General features: G+C 41.4%; 1 protein-coding gene across 2 annotated transcripts; it reads right to left on the bottom strand.

Moving 5' to 3' along the window:
- Positions 1–1,863: 1,863 nt before the first annotated feature.
- Positions 1,864–19,875, bottom strand: ERCC3 (ERCC excision repair 3, TFIIH core complex helicase subunit). 2 transcript variants are annotated; one of them, XM_085066863.1, is made up of 15 exons: positions 19,787–19,875; positions 19,498–19,703; positions 18,245–18,481; positions 17,563–17,612; positions 16,412–16,547; positions 16,042–16,206; positions 14,837–15,041; positions 13,718–14,032; positions 12,364–12,566; positions 9,498–9,700; positions 6,006–6,102; positions 5,705–5,822; positions 4,434–4,552; positions 3,141–3,293; positions 1,864–2,783 (listed from the first exon to the last, which is right to left on the bottom strand). In XM_085066863.1, the coding sequence occupies exons 1-15, from the start codon at positions 19,803–19,805 to the stop codon at positions 2,649–2,651; spliced, it is 2,361 nt and encodes a 786-aa protein (XP_084922989.1). In that variant the 5' UTR covers positions 19,806–19,875; the 3' UTR covers positions 1,864–2,648. The 2 variants fall into 2 exon arrangements, with proteins under 2 accessions (XP_084922989.1, XP_084922990.1); XM_085066864.1 differs by having other exon boundaries at positions 12,382–12,566.
- Between the last annotated feature and the right edge of the window lie 76 nt (positions 19,876–19,951).

Here is a 19,951-nt window from a genome sequence, read left to right as displayed (position 1 = left end):
TTTTAATGAGTAACAGCAGCACCCTTTAAGCATTAACGTCTTCATACAGATACTTGCTGGTTTGCCACAAGAATGAAGGGCACATAAACAAACAGAAGCTTCAGTATTGTAGCCTATCAGAAACACAAACAGCAAATATTAAAAAGAGACAATTCCTGAAGAAGATTTAATCTTCTCAGTACAGAATTCAGACCAAGGAGATGGCCAGGGAACAGAGTAAAAGCTTTTCTTTCAGCAAGGAAACCTGAATTATATCCAAGAAAATCACACCTCCTCTATCCACAGATTTCCAAGAAATAATTTACTTACCCCAGAGTTCACCTGCCTCTGGCATCACTCATAACCTGAATCACAGTTCTGCCACGCTGTTCTTTAGTGGACTACTTAGTTTCCTAGAGGGCTGGGATTACAGATCTGGGGCAGTTTGTTGTGACCCTTGGGTGCACTGCCAGAGTGCAGGGGTACTGAGGGGCCAGCAGGACAGAAGCCCGAGTAACCAGCAGTTCCTCAGTGACTGACCTGCCCAGAAAGCAGCACTGACTGACCCCATTATGGTACAGGTGCTGCCACATGCAGCAGCAACTGAGCTGCAGTGAGGAAATGCACACCAGTCTGCCACTTGCTGCTACAGCCTAGAGTAACAGCAGGCAGTAATTACCACACTTAATCATATCAAAGTAATGAATTCTAAAGTTTGAATACCAAGATGCTATCACTGATGCATGGAGTCGTTCATACCTCGTAAAATTATTATGCTTTACTTGATATTGAATGTACTGCATCCCCCACAGAGACATTACTCAGAAGAGTGAGATAATTAGTCATGATTTACTACACAAGAACTAGAGTGCTGTCCTATATCCAGCTACTACCAGTAATTCCACAATTACAGAAATCAGTTTTAAGCCATTTTCATTTAGGAGATTGTTGGTTTTGTTTTTTTTCCCCAAGTTTATGAAGGGTGGAGAATAGTTCCAAAGCAATTCATAAAGCTTTTTAAGAGAGCATTATGCAGAGGGCCATGCCTGACTTGCTCAGCTAAACCTCTGGCACAGGCTCCTCCCATCATACTAAATTACCATTTTGCTACTAACTGTTGCCATTAGAGCTGTTCCAAACTACTGTTAGAAGTAAATAGTGCTTTTACCTGCAGAGGAAATCAGCAACAGAATACTGCACAATTATGTCTTCTAGAATAGCCACTCAAGCATGTTGTGAGGCAGAAGACTCAGCACAAGAGAAACAACCCAGTGTTACAGGGTAGGGCTCAGAGCCTAAACAAAGTTCAAGCTGAAGCAGATCAGTTCCCTTTTTAAAAATTACCTGATTCTGATACAGAGACCAAAACCAAGCACCATCTGTTCTCAATCATGCTTCCAATACTTCAACATTCTGAATTTGTGAATTCATGCTAGTAAGAAACAGAATTCAGTATTCTTCTGAAGCACATTTGTCATATAACCAGGACAGCTGTATCATACATACTCCTTTCAGTATGGTAAAGATTTATACCAACCTGTTTTGAACCAACAGAGGCTGTTCCTAAAGCTCCACAATCAGTGAAATAACACCTCATAGTACAACACCAAGTAGCATAAATATTACATTATTAAGCAGATCTAAAAAGCATTCTTCTGCCACAAACCACCACCCTTTCTCCTACAATTTTCTAAAATTATACTGCAGGCTTCGTTAAAAAGAAAAACAAACTCAGAAATATTTCCTTCACACATTCTTCCAACTCACCTTGTGAGAAGTCAAAATGCTTTTTGATTCAGTAATAACTTCTGTGGTGACATTGCACTGTTTAGCAGTTACGAAGGTTTTATTGCATGGTTAATAAATAGAATATAAATAAATAAATAGGAGAAACAGCTTTTATTTGAGCAACTTCTCAATAGTAGCAAGAAAAATGAGGAAAACAAGGACAGAATTTATTTGTATTTACTACTAATGCTTTCCTTGAGTTTACTTTGGATACTGAGTCCCTCTTTCTTCTTGTCCTCAGACTCTAAAATATTTCTGACCAATTTGTTAGAATTTTAATACAGGTTAAGTCAAAAGTATAAATTAGCTCTCAGTTTAAAAATATAATGTAAAGTGCTCCTCTCGGGATTTGTTGAGCTCACAGAATTATTTTATTTAAGCATTTTGAAAAACAGTATATTGTTGAGCAGACACAATAATCAGATAAATAATATTTCAAACATCAGTAGAAACTTCATTTACAAAACCTTTTCAGGACTCTTCTGAAAAAGGATCTTCAGCTGATAAAAATAAAATCTATTAATTACCCTGAAAACCAGACAAGTACTTCTCTTGAACAAAGTGGCCTGTACGCTTCTGCCCTCTGGGCATGAGGAAATGAGGGCATAATACAAGGAACACACTGCCACAAAAAAAAGTATGTGCTGTGACATATTTGTATCTTAAAGTTTTTAAAAATACTTTCGTGGTAAGATTTAGTTTCTTCTTTGCTTTCCTATTCACCTATGAGAGCACATACGTTGGTAAGTAAATATGTGGCTATACAGATGTATAAAAAAAAGTCTTTTAAAGGACCTGTCAAAAATTTCAACTCCATCTTCTCAGCTACAGCCACAAGTACATGGATGCAGAGTTTCAACACGAGGCCCATGTGAAGGATGTCACTTGCGGAAGCGTTTGAACAGGGGGTGGATGTGTTTGTTGGCAGAGGCCTTGCTCCGTGAGGAGTGGTACTCCATGTACACTGTGTCATCTGCTCCGGACATGGAGCTCATGGTGCCTGTGCGACGCGACACCTGCAAGGACAAGGAGCATAAGCACGTGCTTAGTGGGGGAGCAAAGGTTTTACAGGTAGTTTCATTGCATGTGACTTAGAAGATTTGACTTCAAAATCTGTAACAATAGGTCTGTTATCTTCTCCAAATATGATAGAGGAGGACATGAATTTCATGTCTAATTTCTTTAACGTGCCCAGCAGGTGAATTATTCCAATAGCTAAAGGTTAATGCAGATTAAAAAAATAAATCTGTTCTCTAACATTTCACAAAGATACCATGTCATCAATGACAACATCACATTTAGAACTGGATAAGAGTGAAATGGTCCAATTCTATCCCACCTGTGGTCATGCTTTTCAAGGAATTCTTCATTACCTGAGCTGACTTTGAACCATATTCTCCAGCAACTACTTCCTCCTCAGCATCCAGGTCAGATGCTTGCAGGACTTTCTGGAGAAGCTGCTGTTGTTCTTCTTTGGTTGAAAATGAAAGTTCTTCTTCTTCCATGCCTGCCAGCTTTGTGATTACCTAAGAAACAGAGCATGCTGCAAGGTTAGGGCTCTTCCTCCTCACTGTTAGCTATTCAAAACTAGGACAAGGATTTCTGATTCCATATCATGTTGGAACTGCCTTCAACTTTTATTAATGGTTGGAACAACTTCACACTACAGACAGCACAGATACATATAAAGTTTTGCTAAGTGATGTACATATACATACACACACACCTCTTGGTATACTAGCTGGAAATGTGAAAGACAAACCTTTGGGGGGGGGAAAAAGGGAAAGAAAAAAGCAAAGCTCTGGGCAGAGGATGTCAGATAAACACTGCTTGACCAAGAACCTGACCAAAGCACATATAACTCAGACATATATTCAACTTAGTGCAAGGTTAGTATCATGCCGTAGGGTCTAGATTTGTCTAGTTTAATAACTAGTACTTTAGACTTAACAAAAGTAATCCACTAGCTCTGCAGAGACAGAGAATTTTAGCAAGAACCACTCAGGAATATGGGAAAAAAAAACATGAACAAATTGAGATGTACAGCTGTTGAGCTATCATGATACTCTGCTGCCTTTATAGCAGCCCAGCAGATGTGCATATGCTGCAATTCATACATTAAAAGAAAAATAAATTAGATACACCATGAAATCTATAAAGTAGACAAACTTTGGTGAAATGAGATGTTATGTTTGGAAGAAGATGACATAGAGAAATTCTGGTCTGAGACTGGAGCTCTTTGGAAATTATTTGCCACTTCTTAAGTTTCACAAGTTGTCTAAATCGCTGCTGCCCACTCTGACAACAACCAACACTGCTTTATGCAGAGCCAGTGTGCTAATGTGTCGTGGGAGGCCTGTACAGAGGGACAGCCAAGCAGCACAAACATAAACCAACCACGAAGGAACATGCACTTCACTCTGCAGGGAGCCTGGTTTGAAGTTACACCACTTACCTTTCTAGAAGCTGTACAAAGCCACTTGTATCTGCCCTCACAATAACGGAGATCATAAAACAATACTGGAGCAGCTCTCACTTGTGAGAAAAGCCTCCGTTAGTGCATTCCACATCTGGAATTCTCAAATATTGGACTAAATTCTAACATTAAACAATATGAAAATTACATTCTTAGGCCCCAAGCATAATAAATAGAAGGGACAAGTTACCTTGAAGCTGTAGCCTTGATCTACAAGAAACCGTTGCCGTTTCGTTGAATATGCCATTTCCTGAGTGTCTTGGGATACAAGGGAATAAAAAAAGGCATTGTATTCCTCTGCAACCATGCCTAGGAGACAAAAGCATTCAGTGATTAGTTCCATTTGGAACACTGCTACAAACAACCAAGGAATAAAGACTGAAAACAGGTGCTTCAGTAAGTTTTCCCCACAAAAACTATTTGCATTGTTTAGCTGCACCCAGACCTTGCATAAACTGACTCAGCATGGAAACTCCTACTTTCATTCTTAATAACTTGAGGATAGGTGAAAAGACAAAACCAAAAAGGAAATGTACAGTAACAATCACACAGGTGCTCTAAGAAGAACCTGCTGCTTTATTTTGCTAGGCAAGGTGAAAAATAAAATTGTTTTTTGAAGTCTACTACGTCAAGAAGTGAAAAGTCAAGAGCAAGGATTGCAGTGCATGTCAAAAAATTCAACAGAAATAGACTAGGGAAAAGTTTTATCCATGTAAACTAGAGTTTGTAGGTTTTTTTAATTTAAAAAGCGAGACAAAGATACTTAGCTAAGAATTCATAGGACTATCTGAAGACCAGCATATACCAGGCTGTGTATAATTTATTTTTTTACACTTACAGTCCTTAAGGTCTGTTACCCTGGTAACAGGGTTCTCTTTTAAAATCCTTTCACTAAGACTTCATCAATTCACTAACATGGGTTCTGTTTGCATTTTCAAACAAAGCCTCACCTGTAAAACGCACAAACTGCACATAAAATAAGCGTGCATAGAGCTTAAGTCCAAGTAGAAAGTATTTTAAGAATTTTTCTAAACAAAAAAAAATTCCTTTGGTCATGTTTTATAAAAACACACTAGTCAAAAAACAAATCCAATTTTTAAATGTAAGTAATCTGCAGTATCAAAAATGTGATTTCTGGAGGCTTGCTTCTTAGAGTAATACTAGGATTCTTTACAAACAATTTCACGTTGAAGAAAATACCAAGGAATGAAAAAGTGAAGGAACTGCCAAAGAAAAAAAGTCAGTTTTTCTTTTAGTTTTTTTGTCCTTTGGAAGTTTTCTCATCGCTAAGTTTACTGACCCAGAAGATGCTTAATCTCCATTCACTGGTGTATAGGTATATTCTCTTTGACTGAAACACAATCCAAGGATTGTATAAAAAAACCTCATGAATATCCAGTTTCTCTGCTGCTCTAGGATACTCTGATCCAGGGCCCAGAACCCAACCACCACCTCCTTTACCTTTTTTGGCTCTGAGCACTCGTCCCAGTCTTTGAGCCTCCTGCCTTCGCGACCCACCGTGGGATGAGATCTGAATGAGAACATTGGCTTCCGGCAGATCAAAGGATGTGTCCCCTACCTGCAACACAGCAGCAGCCTCTGAGCAGTCTCTTATTTCCACATATCCCCAGCCAACACTAAATACAAAGCACAGCTTTCTTTGTCAGCTGCGATACAAAGATGTCAAATGCACACCATGCATGTGCAGCTGACTCGAAGTTCACTCTGGAGATAGGCACAAGGATACAGTGAATGTACTCACCTTGGAAATGAAAATAGTGTTGATTTTTGGATTGTGCTTGAAGTTTTGTAGAATTTGCATTCTTTCCCCTTGTGCAGTAGGACCGTAGATATAGGGTCTGAAAAGAACACAACATAAAATTAAAGATTTCTCACTCATTTCTTATGAGGCACCACAGCAGGGAGTGCAGTACACATTTGAGTGGATGTGAAAACAAACCAGATTTTGGTAGAGATTTCAGATTACTTTTAGCTTGTTTGGCTCTTCATGGCAGCTGCCCAGGGGTTTATGGAACCCTCTGCAGCAACCCAGTCAGCCAGAAAGAAATTCTGACAGTTACAAATGTTTTGCAATTACGTGCACCAATGAAGCTGTATATCAACAGACTGAACACATTTGCTAAGCCTACATGAAAGACTGAAGGCAGCTGTTAAAATAAAGAGATTTCTTTCCTCAAATGTACTGAGTTAGCACATTGACAGCTGCAACCGTTGCTTCCCATTTAAACACTTGAAAATCCAGGCTTCTCTATAAAGGACACGCTGAGTGTCACAAATGGGCTGCTGGGTGTTGTTCTGGGAAAATTATTTTTGCTTTTAAAGCTAACCTCTTGCCCCTTCTAATACCTTCTGGGCCTAGTGAAATGAGAAAAAGGCCCCAAACATTCTATGAGCAGCTCACAGTGGCATTTCACCTATGGCTTCTAATGTTTGACAGTGAATCACATAGAACATTTGATGTCTCACTCCTGAAGGCTCACACGAACTCTCAGTCACTCACAGACTTCATAAGTAACTTGGACTGCTATGGATTTCCCAGGGTCTGGCTGTTTTATTCCTGCCTAAGCAAAGTTAAATAATGAAAAGCTAGAAAGAGCAACGCCCACACAAGAACAGTGAGTGGCATGCAGGATAGCACAGGCACTGCTTTGTCATCTGTTGCACTACTTTTCCAAATGCTGGTTACCAAGCATCTCCAAACAACAGGAGTGGAGTTTTCCAATTACTGTTTTGTTCACGTTTCTATACATTATTTCTAACACAAGGAACCAAGATCAAATTTTTCCTTTAGTATTGCACATACATGAATGGTAGCTGAACATAAACACGGCAATGCACAGGACTAAGGTTTTCTATTCTTATCAGCTAATTCTTGTGCACTAGCTCCTCTTGTTTCCTTTACTACAAACTTTATTCAAGGGTTTTTTACCAAACAATCCTAGTTACCTCTAATCTAATTCTTCTATTTGGTGTATTTAAGCAGACTTTCAGAAAAAAAAAAAGCTAAAAAATGAAAGTGGTAAATGAGTCAATTCTGAAAAAACACCATCATTATTCAATTAGTAGCATTCAGTAATATTTTAATTCTTATTTTAGATTCCATATAGTATTTGAATTGTGAAGTTAAAAGGCAGATTTAAACTGAAACTAAAGCACTTTTGAGTCTTCCTTTTCTTAAGACCACCAAGCAAGCATTCAAACACATTTTGTACTAAAAACAGAATAATCCTAAAATCCCGGCTATCAATCCTTCATTTAACTTGCCCAGATCCTCCTTGACAGAGATTCATTAACACACCTAAATACTTTTCTGAATCTAGGACATTAAGTGCTAAATGGATTTTTTTTAATGACTCATTTTTCCTCACCGCAAAAAGACATTTGAGGGATTTGCAAAGATAGATTCCTCTCCAATTAACTGATGTAACTGACAAAACCACAGAGGCACAGTCCTTCAGAAACAGTGATTAAAACATATTCCTAACACCAGTAAAACCAGTCAGCACTTGAGCTATGCTATACTGAATGACAGACCCATGTCAGAGGGAGAGCCGGCCAAGCAAATTTGGATCCCATGGCCCCAAAAACTGCAGTCAAAATAATTCATGTCATGTGCATGGTCTTTCCCTGATGGTTCCCCACTACCAAGGGCAAGGGGGTTATGGCAGAAGCCAGCAGAGGCAGTCGGACTGTGGCCACCTCTCCCCCCATGCAGGAGCCCACCCACCCTGCACACTTCGTCAGGCCATGAGAAGGGCAGAGGGAACTGTGCTCCTGCTGGGCACACAGCCACAGCACTGCTGCTGTACCACTGGGCTGCTCTCTCCCCCACACATGTAATTCCTGCCCTGCACAAACTAACAGTTCCCTTTATTTTAACTGGCTCCCAGCAAATGATACAAAACTCCCTGCTTAAAATAAAGGCTCCCTCAACTTTGTCCAGCACTGCAAGCCTCCCTTCTTTCTAAGAGTGACAGCTGGATAACCTGGAGCTCCATAAATGATGTGAGAAAGAGAGTTCACTCCAGAACACAAAAAGGGAGCACCTACTATTTCTTCAGCTGGTTTTCCTGCCAGCTTCCACAGCATCTACCCCACTTACAGCTGCTGTGCTCCGTAGCATTCCCCCCTTCCCAGCATTGCCTGTGCTAAAGGCTTTGTCTGTGGTGCACTGAACACTGCTAGAGACATTCCAGAGGCATCATTATAACTAATCTCTGTCCAGACAGATTAAAAAAAATGATGAAAGAGACCACGGGTGCTGGAATTCATCCAGCACCGTTAGCTCTGCTTGCTATTTGATGTCACAGCATGCAAGCACAACACAGCCCTTAAACTGCAGTCAGAACTGATCATGAATTTTGGAAAGTGTAAGGCTTGTTTGTGGTTTTGCTAAGGAGTATTGCTGGAATTCCTAGACATGAAATCATATACTATCAAAAAACCCCACTGCTTCCAGCATGCAAAGCATTATTCGGGCTCATCAAAGAAAAGATGAGGGCAGCTTCTATGCTTATGTTTCCCAATAATCATTCTGTGCCTGATCCTGACAAACTCTCCCTGATCATCCCTCCCCAAATCCTACCAACACACTGATGCTGAGCCCTCATTAAACTCTATTTGCACAACCTCCTGTAACTGCACTCACATTACAGTCATTCAAGGTAACCGAGGAGCTCCGAGGAGAAACATCCTTTAGTTTATTAAACAACTACTGAAGTTCTAGGTAGTGTACTAGTTCAGCACAAATGCCAAAAAAGCTTGTCTTAGATTTTTTAGACAAGGGTAAGACCTTTTGAGAACCTGAAGAGGAAGGCCCTGAGTCTCAGAACACCTTTTAAGATTCACAGCATATTTGAAAACTTGTCTCAGAGAGACAGGGGAAGCTACCATCCATTAAAGAAACAGCTTCAGTGATATTCCTAAAAGCTCCTCATTTATTCACTGACTAATAATAATAACAATAATAATAATACAGAAAAATACTAAATCTTTCACAGAAATCTGGGATACAAACTTTTCTGAAACAAATGCTAAACAGAGACTGTTATCAAACGCTGAATTCATGTTGCAGTGACAGTAAGGTCCATCCAAAAATGGACTTTTAATGCAGAAGGGCTGGAGTTAACAGCATTACGAAAAATATCAAAGATTACTGAAAGCTGTGAGATTGCAAGGAAATTGTCATGGCAGGAGGAAAACAACTGTGCCATCACTGGCTGTGAACACTTACTTGCCCAGTCTGACTGCATATTCCTTCAGGGCAAACACATTGTCAGCAAAGACGATGATTTTATCATTCCGTCGCTCATGAAACTTAATCAGGAACTGACAGGCTCTGAATTTATTTGGGTTCATGGTGTACAGCAGTATCCTTTTCTTTGTTTTGATAGCTACATATTCTCTGTAAAATTCAGGTGACATTGGGCACCACACCTATGATTAGAAAACATACACACAGACAAAGTAACACTCCGTTATTCATCATTTAATCCCAGTGGGAATTGAAAAGATATTGGGGGTGATAATGCATTAGGACTTCCTGTATAGTGCAGGCCACAGATCTTAACACAGTCATTTCTGTACCAAAATGAAAGCTACCAGTCAGTGAAGTGTCCTGCACTGCCAAAAATCTGTTTAACCTCATCAACATTTTGGTGTTCCAAAATGCTCTGGCATTGAGAGCCATGACAGAAATAGGCAGTGGGACTGGAACAAGACTGAAAGATAGTTCCTTTATGTTCACACTTAAATAATTTACTGAATGCTACTACTTGTTACAAAGCAGTAATTAAGGGAATGAACTGTCTGTGTACTCCCCTTTTCACAGCAGTCAAAGCATTTTCCCATAAAGACCAATTTTCATCCATATTCTGAAAGCTGAGACACATTTTGTCTTCATTATAGAACAAATTCTCCCATCTTTTTTCAAATACCTACAAAGAAGTGACCTCTATTTTAACAGCTATTGGGTCTAGCACTTCCAAAACACTAGGACTGATTAGAAGTTTTTAACAGATTTCCCTAAGCAATTCTTCTATTATGTAAGTAACTACCATAGTATTTCAGTAAGTCTAGGCTTATTTTTTCTACTGTAGCATAAAAAAAGAAGAAATTATGAAGTTTAGGCCAATGAAATTACACTATTGATAGCATATGACTACCCATAGGGCATATAATTTAGGAAACATTCACTCTGCTGTACATGGGTTACTCCCTCATATTCATTGTACAATAGAAATTAACAAAATACTGCAGAGAAAAGCCTCTTTCATAATCACTATTCAACTAAGGAATTTAATGACAATTTACAAGAGTTGATTTAAACAACATTAATTGCTCTGTACTGTTAAGAACCAATTTTCTGTTTCAAAATATTTTTTCGAATGAGTCAAATGATAGATGATGGGTTTTCTTATCCTGTGACTACATTAAAAGTAAATTTATGCACTGAATAGGCTCTGTTGTTATTGTGTGCTGTCTACATGAAAGACTTGAAACTCTTGAATTAGAAGACAACTACATGAAAGTGACAATGACACATGAATACTGAATATTTGACTGCAGTAGAAAATTTCACCTTTTGCTCAATGCCTCTGACTACACAGCAAACCCAATTTATTCTGTATTTCTATTCTCTTCCGGATTAGGAAATGGGTAAGATCTACTTCTCACCCCAATGTTATTTTCATTTTTACATTTTGCAAGACATGCACTTCAATCCAAAGACCTAGTATGGCTGCTCAGAAAGGGATTATTTGTAAAGTACAAAACTCTTAAAGTACAGTAAAGAACAGGTTTGTTTTCCTTTTTTAAACTTTGTGTAACTTTTTAAACTGTGCTGCTCATTCTCTTTTAGGGCAGTGAAAGGGCAGCACCTGCAAAGACCACGACCTGCCCTGTGAGACATCAGCACTGCCCTCTCTGCCACCGGGGAAGAAATGCACTTGAAGAGTGAGCCACACACCTTTCCCAGCTGGCTATGGGCAATAAGCCAAGTTGATCAATGGTGCTACTCCTAAACATGTCAAGAAAATCCAAACAAATCTGCAAAGCAGTTGTGCACATATTGGACTTGTCATTTACCAGCTTTTTTATTCTTTGCTTTTGGTGGCGTCACTGAATGTTAGCTCAAAACATTGGCCTAAAGAATATAAACTTGCAGAATTTTCCCATCATTCAGAACAAAAGGTAGCCCCTGCTTCATTCTTCAATGACTAAAAGTTAGTTCAGGGACTGAGAATTATGCTTGCAAGGCAGAAATAACCAAAGTGTATAAATGTAAATCCAAATATCTGGACTGGTTACTCTCCCTTTGAAGTTATTTTCTAGGTGCCTTTCACTTGCATTCTATGAGTTCAAAACAGTTCTTTTTTTTCCTTCTACAGCCTCCAGTTTGCACAGTGTTCAAAAGGAGAACAGCTGACCTGCATCTGCATCTTTTATTCCAGTACCAGGGCTAGGGAGAATTGCATGAAATTAGCAAGACAGGCTTAAAATAAACCACCACAATAATAACAGTAACAAGAAGAAGACAAAAAAACCCCAAACCAACAAACAAAAAGGCAGAAAATCTCCATGAAAACTGGAGAAAGAAAAACCCAAGCAGAAAATAAACATTTGTAAAACTCTACCATAACACACTGCAGATGCTAAATCTTTACTTCCATTCAATGGGAGAGCAGGCAAGTTCATGAAAAAGCAATCCACTGATGCTAACACAGAAACCTTGGAAATAACAGAGAGCTTGTAGAAAATTATTATACTCTTCCGTATCAATTATCAGAGACAGTACATTGAGTTAGACTTTTAGTCTGACCCAAAAAGATTACTTTAACATTCTAATATGCCTGTGTGGAAGATTTTCACTTTTCTTGATACCAGATTTACCTCTCATCCATATGCTGGAAAGAACTGTGGTCACACTATTATATTCAAAGGAACAGTGAGATCCAGTCCTGTTTTCAAGTTTCACTCTCATATATTCAGGCTGGAAACAAACAGGTGTTTCCTTTTTTAAAATTCCTACTATCCTTGTTTTAAGAGATGCAAGAGTTTTTCTCAAAGTTATACGCGTACTAAATAAACACTTATAGTACCAAAAAGCAGAGCATCACCTCAGCACACTGGACTTTAGCAATGTAGCCACTGTTCTGCAGCTCCATCCAGTTGGCTTCATAGAGCTTTGGTCCAATCAGGAAGTTCAGGTCAACAATTTTATCATCTTCTCTGACCAGGGTAGCAGTCAGCCCCAGTTTACAGTGAGCTTGTACAATAGTGAGCACACGTCTGAACATTTTTGCTAAGAAATCCAAGACAAATTTTTTGTTAACTTTCCTGAATGGTTTTAGAAGACAAATACTGCAACTATAAAAGACATTTTCATCAACTCCTGAACATAAGGCAAGTACAGCATTGGGAAATTGTATCCCATTGCACATACACTCCTAATCTGTGCTATAGCAAAACTTCACAGTGATTGCAGCTTTAGTTTGCATTGTCAAGTGTACTCCGAAAATCTCAGTAAACCTTCTGGCACCTTTACTATTTTGCATTCCAGAGATAACATGGCTAGGTTTATATTCAGAGGTTACATGGCTTGGTTTAGGTCTCTATTATTTCCTGGAAAGAACTATGACACAAGGACTCCTGGCTGACTGCCATGTTCAGGACTTGCAGGACATGGCACGATTATTCATCTTTAGTATTGTTAGAGACCACAGAGGAGATGCTATACCTTCATTCTATGAAACCAAGCAAGAACAAAAGTGACAAACAGTGCATGCACTCTGACACTTTGATAAACGGCAATTAATCACCAAGGTCTACTTCTGAAATCCATTATTTCTTTAGACACCAAATTATATTCAAATGAGAACAAGGTAGAGCACTTAACAGAATCCCAGGTATTTTTACCCAGGATTATTCTACAGACACTTTAATAATACATTATTGCTTTCCAGTAGTATACATCTCAATTACATGGCAATTTCAAAGACAACAGTTATTTCTGGATGGTAATCACTATGGTTACTCATAGATATTAAAAGCTGGCCTGCAGTGCCACTGCATGTAAGAGAAGGCAGATGAATTCCTGTCCTGTTCAAATATGTCTACAGCAAGATTATGTAAATGTAATTCAGGCATTTTAAGAGCACTTCATCAACCTACACAGAGGAAATTGTGCTTTACACTGCCATTATAGAAAACACAAGTGTCTAATTTGAAGGGTTTCAGAAAACTAGAGGTCAGCTAGACTGTGTAGTACTGGGGGAGAAAAAGAAAAAAAAAACAGAAATAAAACAAGGGAGTTTACTTGTCACAAAACCCTGAGCCATGGATTTACTCACTAGAGTAATCGTGAGAAGAACAGCAAGAAAACACCACTTTTAGAAGAGCAAAGGGACATTAACAATGTGTGTACCATGGAAGGTTTGCACACCCTTTCCTTACCAGGGATAGTATGGACTTCATCCAGTATCATAAGGCCCCACTCTTGACTTTTGAGCCACTCCATTACTCTTTCTGCCTCCCAGGACCTTTTTGTCGTGTGTCCCAACATGGAATATGTGCTGATGGCAACAGAACAGCCAATGGGCTTGTCTTTGGCATCAGACGTGAAGCGACAGATCTGGCTGTCGTCGATGGTGGACCACATCTTGAACTGTGCCTTCCACTGCTCCACAGACACGGCGGAATTGCCGAGCACCAGGCACCGCTTGCGCACAGTGCACGCCGCCGTCACTCCCACCAGAGACTTGCCAGCACCTGCAGGGCAGCAGGAGAGACACTCATTAGTCATCTCTCACACGCCACTGGAGTAGGAGGAAAACAAAACAAAAGAGCAAAGGAACACTGAGAGAGCATATGAAATCATGCAAAGGCAAATTCTTTGTTGTTTCTTTTCCACAATAGTCCTAAAGAGATCAAGTATTCACTTCTTAAAAAAACAGCTGGATTGTCTACAGGATACAACTATACTACCTCAAGAAAATAATTGTAAACAATGGCTTTGACAATTAGAAGCAGTAACTTCAATGCTTTTTAATTTCAAAAGTATGTTAAATTACAGGTGGCTACAGAAAGCTTCCCTAGGGGTGATCTATTCCTCTGTCCCTGCCACTTATGCACATTCTCCCACAATTTCTTCCTCAAATGCCCCTATCCAGCACTTACGCACTCAAGCTCTTTTCTTCCTTGGATGCCCCTTCGTGCCACCTTTGTATCACCAGCCAAGGGACAAATTCTAGTGCCAACAGCTTTCCATTTCACGGGAAGATGAGCAGAGGTGGCAGAGGACACAGTGGAAGCATGACTGGCAATGTATAGGCACTACAGCTGCTCCCCAGCTCCACAGCCCCTGCTGGGACACTGACAGCTCAGTGACCCAGCTCTCCCTCAGCACAGCTTCTCCACCTGCTCAACAAAATCCACCAGGGACCAGAACAGTCTGCACACTGGGACCAGAACAGTCCTTGCAGCTGAGTGAAATCCAGGCAGCTGTCATCTTTGGAATTCACGTTCCTACAGGCAAATAAAGAACAAATTGTCTAAGTACCAATCCAGACTTACCACATGGCAAGACAATAACGCCAGACCTGGCTCGTCCATTCCCAAACATCTTCCTTAGGCTTTTCTCTTGATAGGGCCTAAGGACAGCCGTAGGTTTCAGATCTATATTAATATCAGGATTCACAGAATCATTTCTGAAATCATATTCTGCCAGCAAGGGGTACTCCAAATGGATGCAACGCTTCTGAAGTTCTTCAATCATCTCCTGAAGAGGAAACAAAGCTTCAGTTGATAAATTCACCACATCTGAATTAATTTTTTCTCCCTAAAAACATCTAGGTTATATAGTACCAAGTGAAGTTACATTTATTTTTATGCTTAGAAGTCTGCAAGAGTTAAGGTTAATTCTGGAAACTTTATCTGTGATCACCCCAATCCCCTCAAACATTTTAAACAACAGCTAGTATTACAGAGGGCTCTTTAAGCAGATGGAAGAGTATGACACATTCAGCGCAGATTGTTGCTTCCCCAGCAATGACTAAACTACACCCTGAAGTCCAGCAACAAAGAGCTCAGCAACAGACACAGAAGGTTCTCTATGTTACACAAAGCGGCACATCTGTTATCCTGAAGACCTCCATACCGTGGTATGGAAGTTATTCCAAGACAATGATGGGTTGAATCAATCACCAAGAGATTGCTGGCTTGGGTTGGGCTTTTTCATATAAACAAAATAGCTACTAAGTTATCCTTTTTAAACTCCGTTTTCCCCCACTAAGGTATCATTAGAATCACCAAATCCAAAATCAACTTGAGAAATTCTAAAGAAGCTCTCTGAAGGTCAAGCAAGGACTGTGCTCCAACCTCCAGCTGCCCTTCTCAAGCATTGAAATTGGAACCACCAAGAAAGAGCTCCTTCTGCAACCATGAATGACAAAATAAAAGCATAAGAGAAAAAGGTGTAAAAAAAAAAATTTCTCTGAAAGCAGCCCTCCACTGAACTCTCACTGGTCTTACACTAAGTAATACTCAGCCCCATGTGATGGAACCTCCCTGAGTTCCTGAAGCCTCTCTGGCCTGTGAGCACTGCACTCTGTAGGCTGGGAAGAAACAACGCCCAGCCTGCCACCCTCTAAGACTCTAAAATTTTGGAAAGTAAAAGGAAAGAAATGCTAATGACTTCCAGGGACCTCCCCAGCAAACAAAGAGCCACAGAACTTCCTAGTAAGTTCTCATGCTTTATGTGCTTATGTGCATATTCATACCTGCTTGACTTCAAAGGACACTGTCTGCGTTTCCTCCTCCTCCTCCTCATCTTTGTCCATCTGTTCATAAAACTCAAATAAGTCAGCTGGAACGTCTGGCTTATTCTGAGCATCTGTTCCCTGTGAAGTTGATGGACCAAGCCCACCATCACTGGATTTGGAAATCTGAAATAGAGGAACACGAATTTTCACCAAGGGTTTCATCAGAGACATACTCTGGCTCCCCTCTTTCCCCCACCTTTGGGCTCATTAAAGAGAGTTGGTTGCTGGCAGAATGAAGCTGATACAACAAACAAACAATAACCTCTCCAAACTACTGAAGAGTTTAGCTCCAGTTACTGCAGTAATTTTAGAAGGCAGCTGGACATACCGCTGATTTACTTGTGAATGTCTCTGTAATGAGCTCTGTCTCTTCACCCTCAGCATTTCTCAGGCGACACTCTTTAATTACATGGTCTTGCAGAAGCTGCTGAATGACATCAGGGTGGGTACTTTCCACAAAATACCTAACAGTAAAGAATAAAGAAAAACATTTTTATGAACTAACCAACTGAGTAGCTCACAGGAAGAGTGGCATAGATGATTAAATGCATAGCTGTCCCAGATGCACTCTCAAGCATCCAATCTTGAGGTGCTAATTTAAAATAAAAACATAATGGCAACCAAAACTTTTAAAAGATGCCTCACACCAAAAGCATCATGTACTGTGCAGTTATCCATCCATCTTACTCAAATGTTCTCTAACAGAACACGAGTGGCAAAACTCCAGCAGAAATGCCCATGCACACCTCTCACATGCAAGTCTTATTTGTGACATGCAAGTGAAGTAAATTGTTTTGAGACTGAACTGCGGTGAGGCTGTGAAAACACTGGATGTGGTGTTTTTAAGTCTTGTCCACCAAAAAAGTTCAAAAGACAAAACCCCAAATTTCCAAAACACAAACCACCTAAAAATTTAAAACTAGTCCATCCCGGAGATTCCTCAGTGATGATGCTGGTTGGAGATCACAGTCAAATTATGAGCTTTCTTCAGACCCCTTCCAGCATTATCCTCTAGCTTTAAAACAAATCAGATTCAACCCAGACACAATCCACTTGCCACTGGATTTGCTTATCTTCCCCAAATAACAGAACAAAGTAAAAATATACAAGGCTGCAGGACAGCTGTGGAAAACTTGTCTAACCAGGCTCACGTATCTTAGGAAGGGACAAAGAAAATAATGATTTGAAAACCCTAAGGACATACTGCAAGTCCAAGTAATAAAGAAATGAGCCACAATATCAAATTTGCAACCTATTTTAAAAAATGTGACAACAACCAGCATAGCTCAGGATAGCCAAACACAATTCACCAGCTAATCTATTAAGTGTTTCCAAAAGCTGTAAAGGTGATATCTGAGAGCTGTTACACTCAGCTGGGTGGTGTGAGACTCCAGAGCTCCTGAGAGCACTCACTCACTCACACACAGGTGAGCATTTGGAGGGCCTCCTGCCACAAGAGCTAAGGAAGAAGCCACTTACCTGTTATGTTTCAGAACCAGCTTCACCTTCCCATAGCTGACGGTGCACAGCTACAAACAAATGGAGCACTCATTAGGAACATGCAAAAGAGATATTTTATGTTTAGGATCAAAAACTGCAATGGCTTTAGGTCTTTGTGGGTAAGCACATAACCACAAAACATTTACCTGCAGTGCTGCTATGCTCATAGAACAAACCTGAAAGGATATTTTCAGAAAATGCTTGCATCATCTCACACAGGAGATCAAGCACAGATATTCATCTTTTATACCTAATTTCAATCTGCTTCCAAGACTGCGAGAACATACTTGCAGGATGAGGCAGGCTGTCTTATAGTGCCCTAGTATTCCAGACTGCTTCCTACATTCTCACTTTTCCTTCAGAGCAAATCTGAGGAAACTTTCCCCATGTACAAGTCGTACTGAAAGTATCTACACAGACACTTGGGTGTATTTTTTTTTTTATAAATCCCACACAGGATATATTATGAAAATAGTATACGTGCAGCAATATGCTATGCAAAAAGAATAAAAAAAATGTTCTCTTGAAACAGTGTCAGAAGAATAAGACATTTAAAAACCATGAATGATTAAAAAACAATAAATCAATTAGGCAGATGCAGCAGGAAAGGAATTCATTAGTAGCAAGAGACGTATTTCCAATGGCAGTAAAATGGCCTTACCTTGATAAACTGAATGATTCCATCTGGGACACCAGTCTTGCTGAGTTTTTGCAAATACTCAGTGATGTCACTGGTCTGTAAGCCCACACTCACAGCAGCATAGAGGGAGTAAGCAGTCAGCTTGTACTCGTGGATGTGGGTGGGTCTGCACACAGGCTCAGCAATGGCAACCAGAAAGTCCTGTGCATATTTGTAAACTGGAGAAAAGGCTTCCAGAAATATATGGCCATCGGGAGCCTACAGAAATAAAAAGAAATGCTGAAGGCATAACAGTGTTAGATCAACTAAATCTTATAACGAAGTTACAAGGAAAAGAAGAAACAAGTAACTTTTGTATTCTGAAAGGGTCCAGGCATTAATTTTTCCATGTCACTTCCATAACATTACGAATGAATCACAGCCAGATCGATAGCTTTTCCAGACTGACATGCTGGGGTATTCCTTCTTTTTTAATGCTACCCAAATTGCTTGAGTAGAGGCAAGACTCCCACCCCATTTCCCTGGAACAACAAAACTCCTTGCTCACTTTACACATAATGAATGAATGAATGAACAAGTGAATGAATGCGTGGATGAGTGAATGAATGAGAGTTAGAATAAGAAAAGATGGCACTTGGGTATCACAACACTCGGTGACAGGGACCCTGCAGATGCTGTCTGGGCAACCACTTCTTCCCTAGATGCTGCACCACTGGCCAGACCTTGGGCAAGTTTGTTAACGTCCTTTTCATAATGCAGGGAAAACAAACGGCACCAGTTACAGAAGATGAGACCAGCCTATCTTAAAGCTGCATCACTCCAACTTACGAAGCCTGCTGCTGTGTCACTGCAATGACAGATCCCTCTCGTGTCATTAGCCAATGCGCCTTTCTAAAACCCTGACTGAGACGCTCCGCAGCACACCCGCGACGGAGGCGGGGTGGACAGCGGGGGCCTCGCCTGGAGGCTGCTGGAGTTGGAGCGATTCCCTGGGCCTTCCCAGGGCTCCCGTCCCGACTGTCCCCGCACGGGCACTGCAAGGGACGCACCCGCCCCGACCCGCAGCGAACCCCGCTCCACGGCGAGCACGGGGCTCTGCACCCGCACACTGCGGCCTGCCCTGGGCATCCCCGCCTGACCCCGGAGCACTCCCGGCTTCCCCACGAAGAACCCCCGTCCCGGCCGTGTCCGTGTCCCGCAGCCATCCCGGCTCCCCGCGGGTCCCCCCTCGGGCACACGGCGGCAGCAGCCATCCCGGCTCCCCGCGCACGCACCACCCAGAGCGGCCGCGAGCTGTGGTCTGCCTTCAGGGGCATCTGCAGCCGGTAGTCCTTGGCGCCGTACTCGTCCACCTTGGTGCCGCTCTCCTCCACCTGCTTCCCCGCCGCCGACGGCACCGCCTCCTGCGGCTCCTTCCCGCCACCTTCGTCCTCATCGTCTTCGTCGTCATCGTAATGGCGCTTCTTGGACTTCTTCTTATCTGGGAGCAGAGCGGGAGCTGTGAGGAGCCGCCCCAGCCCCCCAGCCCCGGCCCGGCCCGCGCCGCTCCCCAGCCCCGCTCACCGCGCTCCTTCCTGCCCATGGCCGCCGCGCCGCGCCGCGCTGCGCCCGCCCGCGCGTCACTTCCGCAGGGCCGCGCGCGAGGGGAGGAGACACGGTCGGCTTTGTGGTGCGGGGGCCGCCCCTGCCGCGGGGAGACGCGCGGGCGGGCAGGGATACAGCCGAACC

This window comes from Lichenostomus cassidix, chromosome 7, assembly GCF_008360975.1.
Source record: "Lichenostomus cassidix isolate B80296 chromosome 7, HeHo_3.0, whole genome shotgun sequence".
Lineage (NCBI taxonomy): Eukaryota > Metazoa > Chordata > Aves > Passeriformes > Meliphagidae > Lichenostomus > Lichenostomus cassidix.
The sequence above is the reverse complement of the archived record's forward strand: the minus strand, read 5'-3'. Positions and strand labels throughout refer to the sequence as shown.

Bases quoted from the DNA above. Each gene is read 5' to 3' on its own strand.
- ERCC3 (XM_085066863.1), bottom strand. The intron at 14,033-14,836 runs GTAAGTCTGGAT...GCTGCCCTGCAG, and splicing joins CGTTATTGTCTTGCCATGTG to GTGCTGGCAAGTCTCTGGTG. The intron at 3,294-4,433 runs GTAACTTGTCCC...TCTGTTTCTTAG, and splicing joins ATCAAGGCTACAGCTTCAAG to GTAATCACAAAGCTGGCAGG.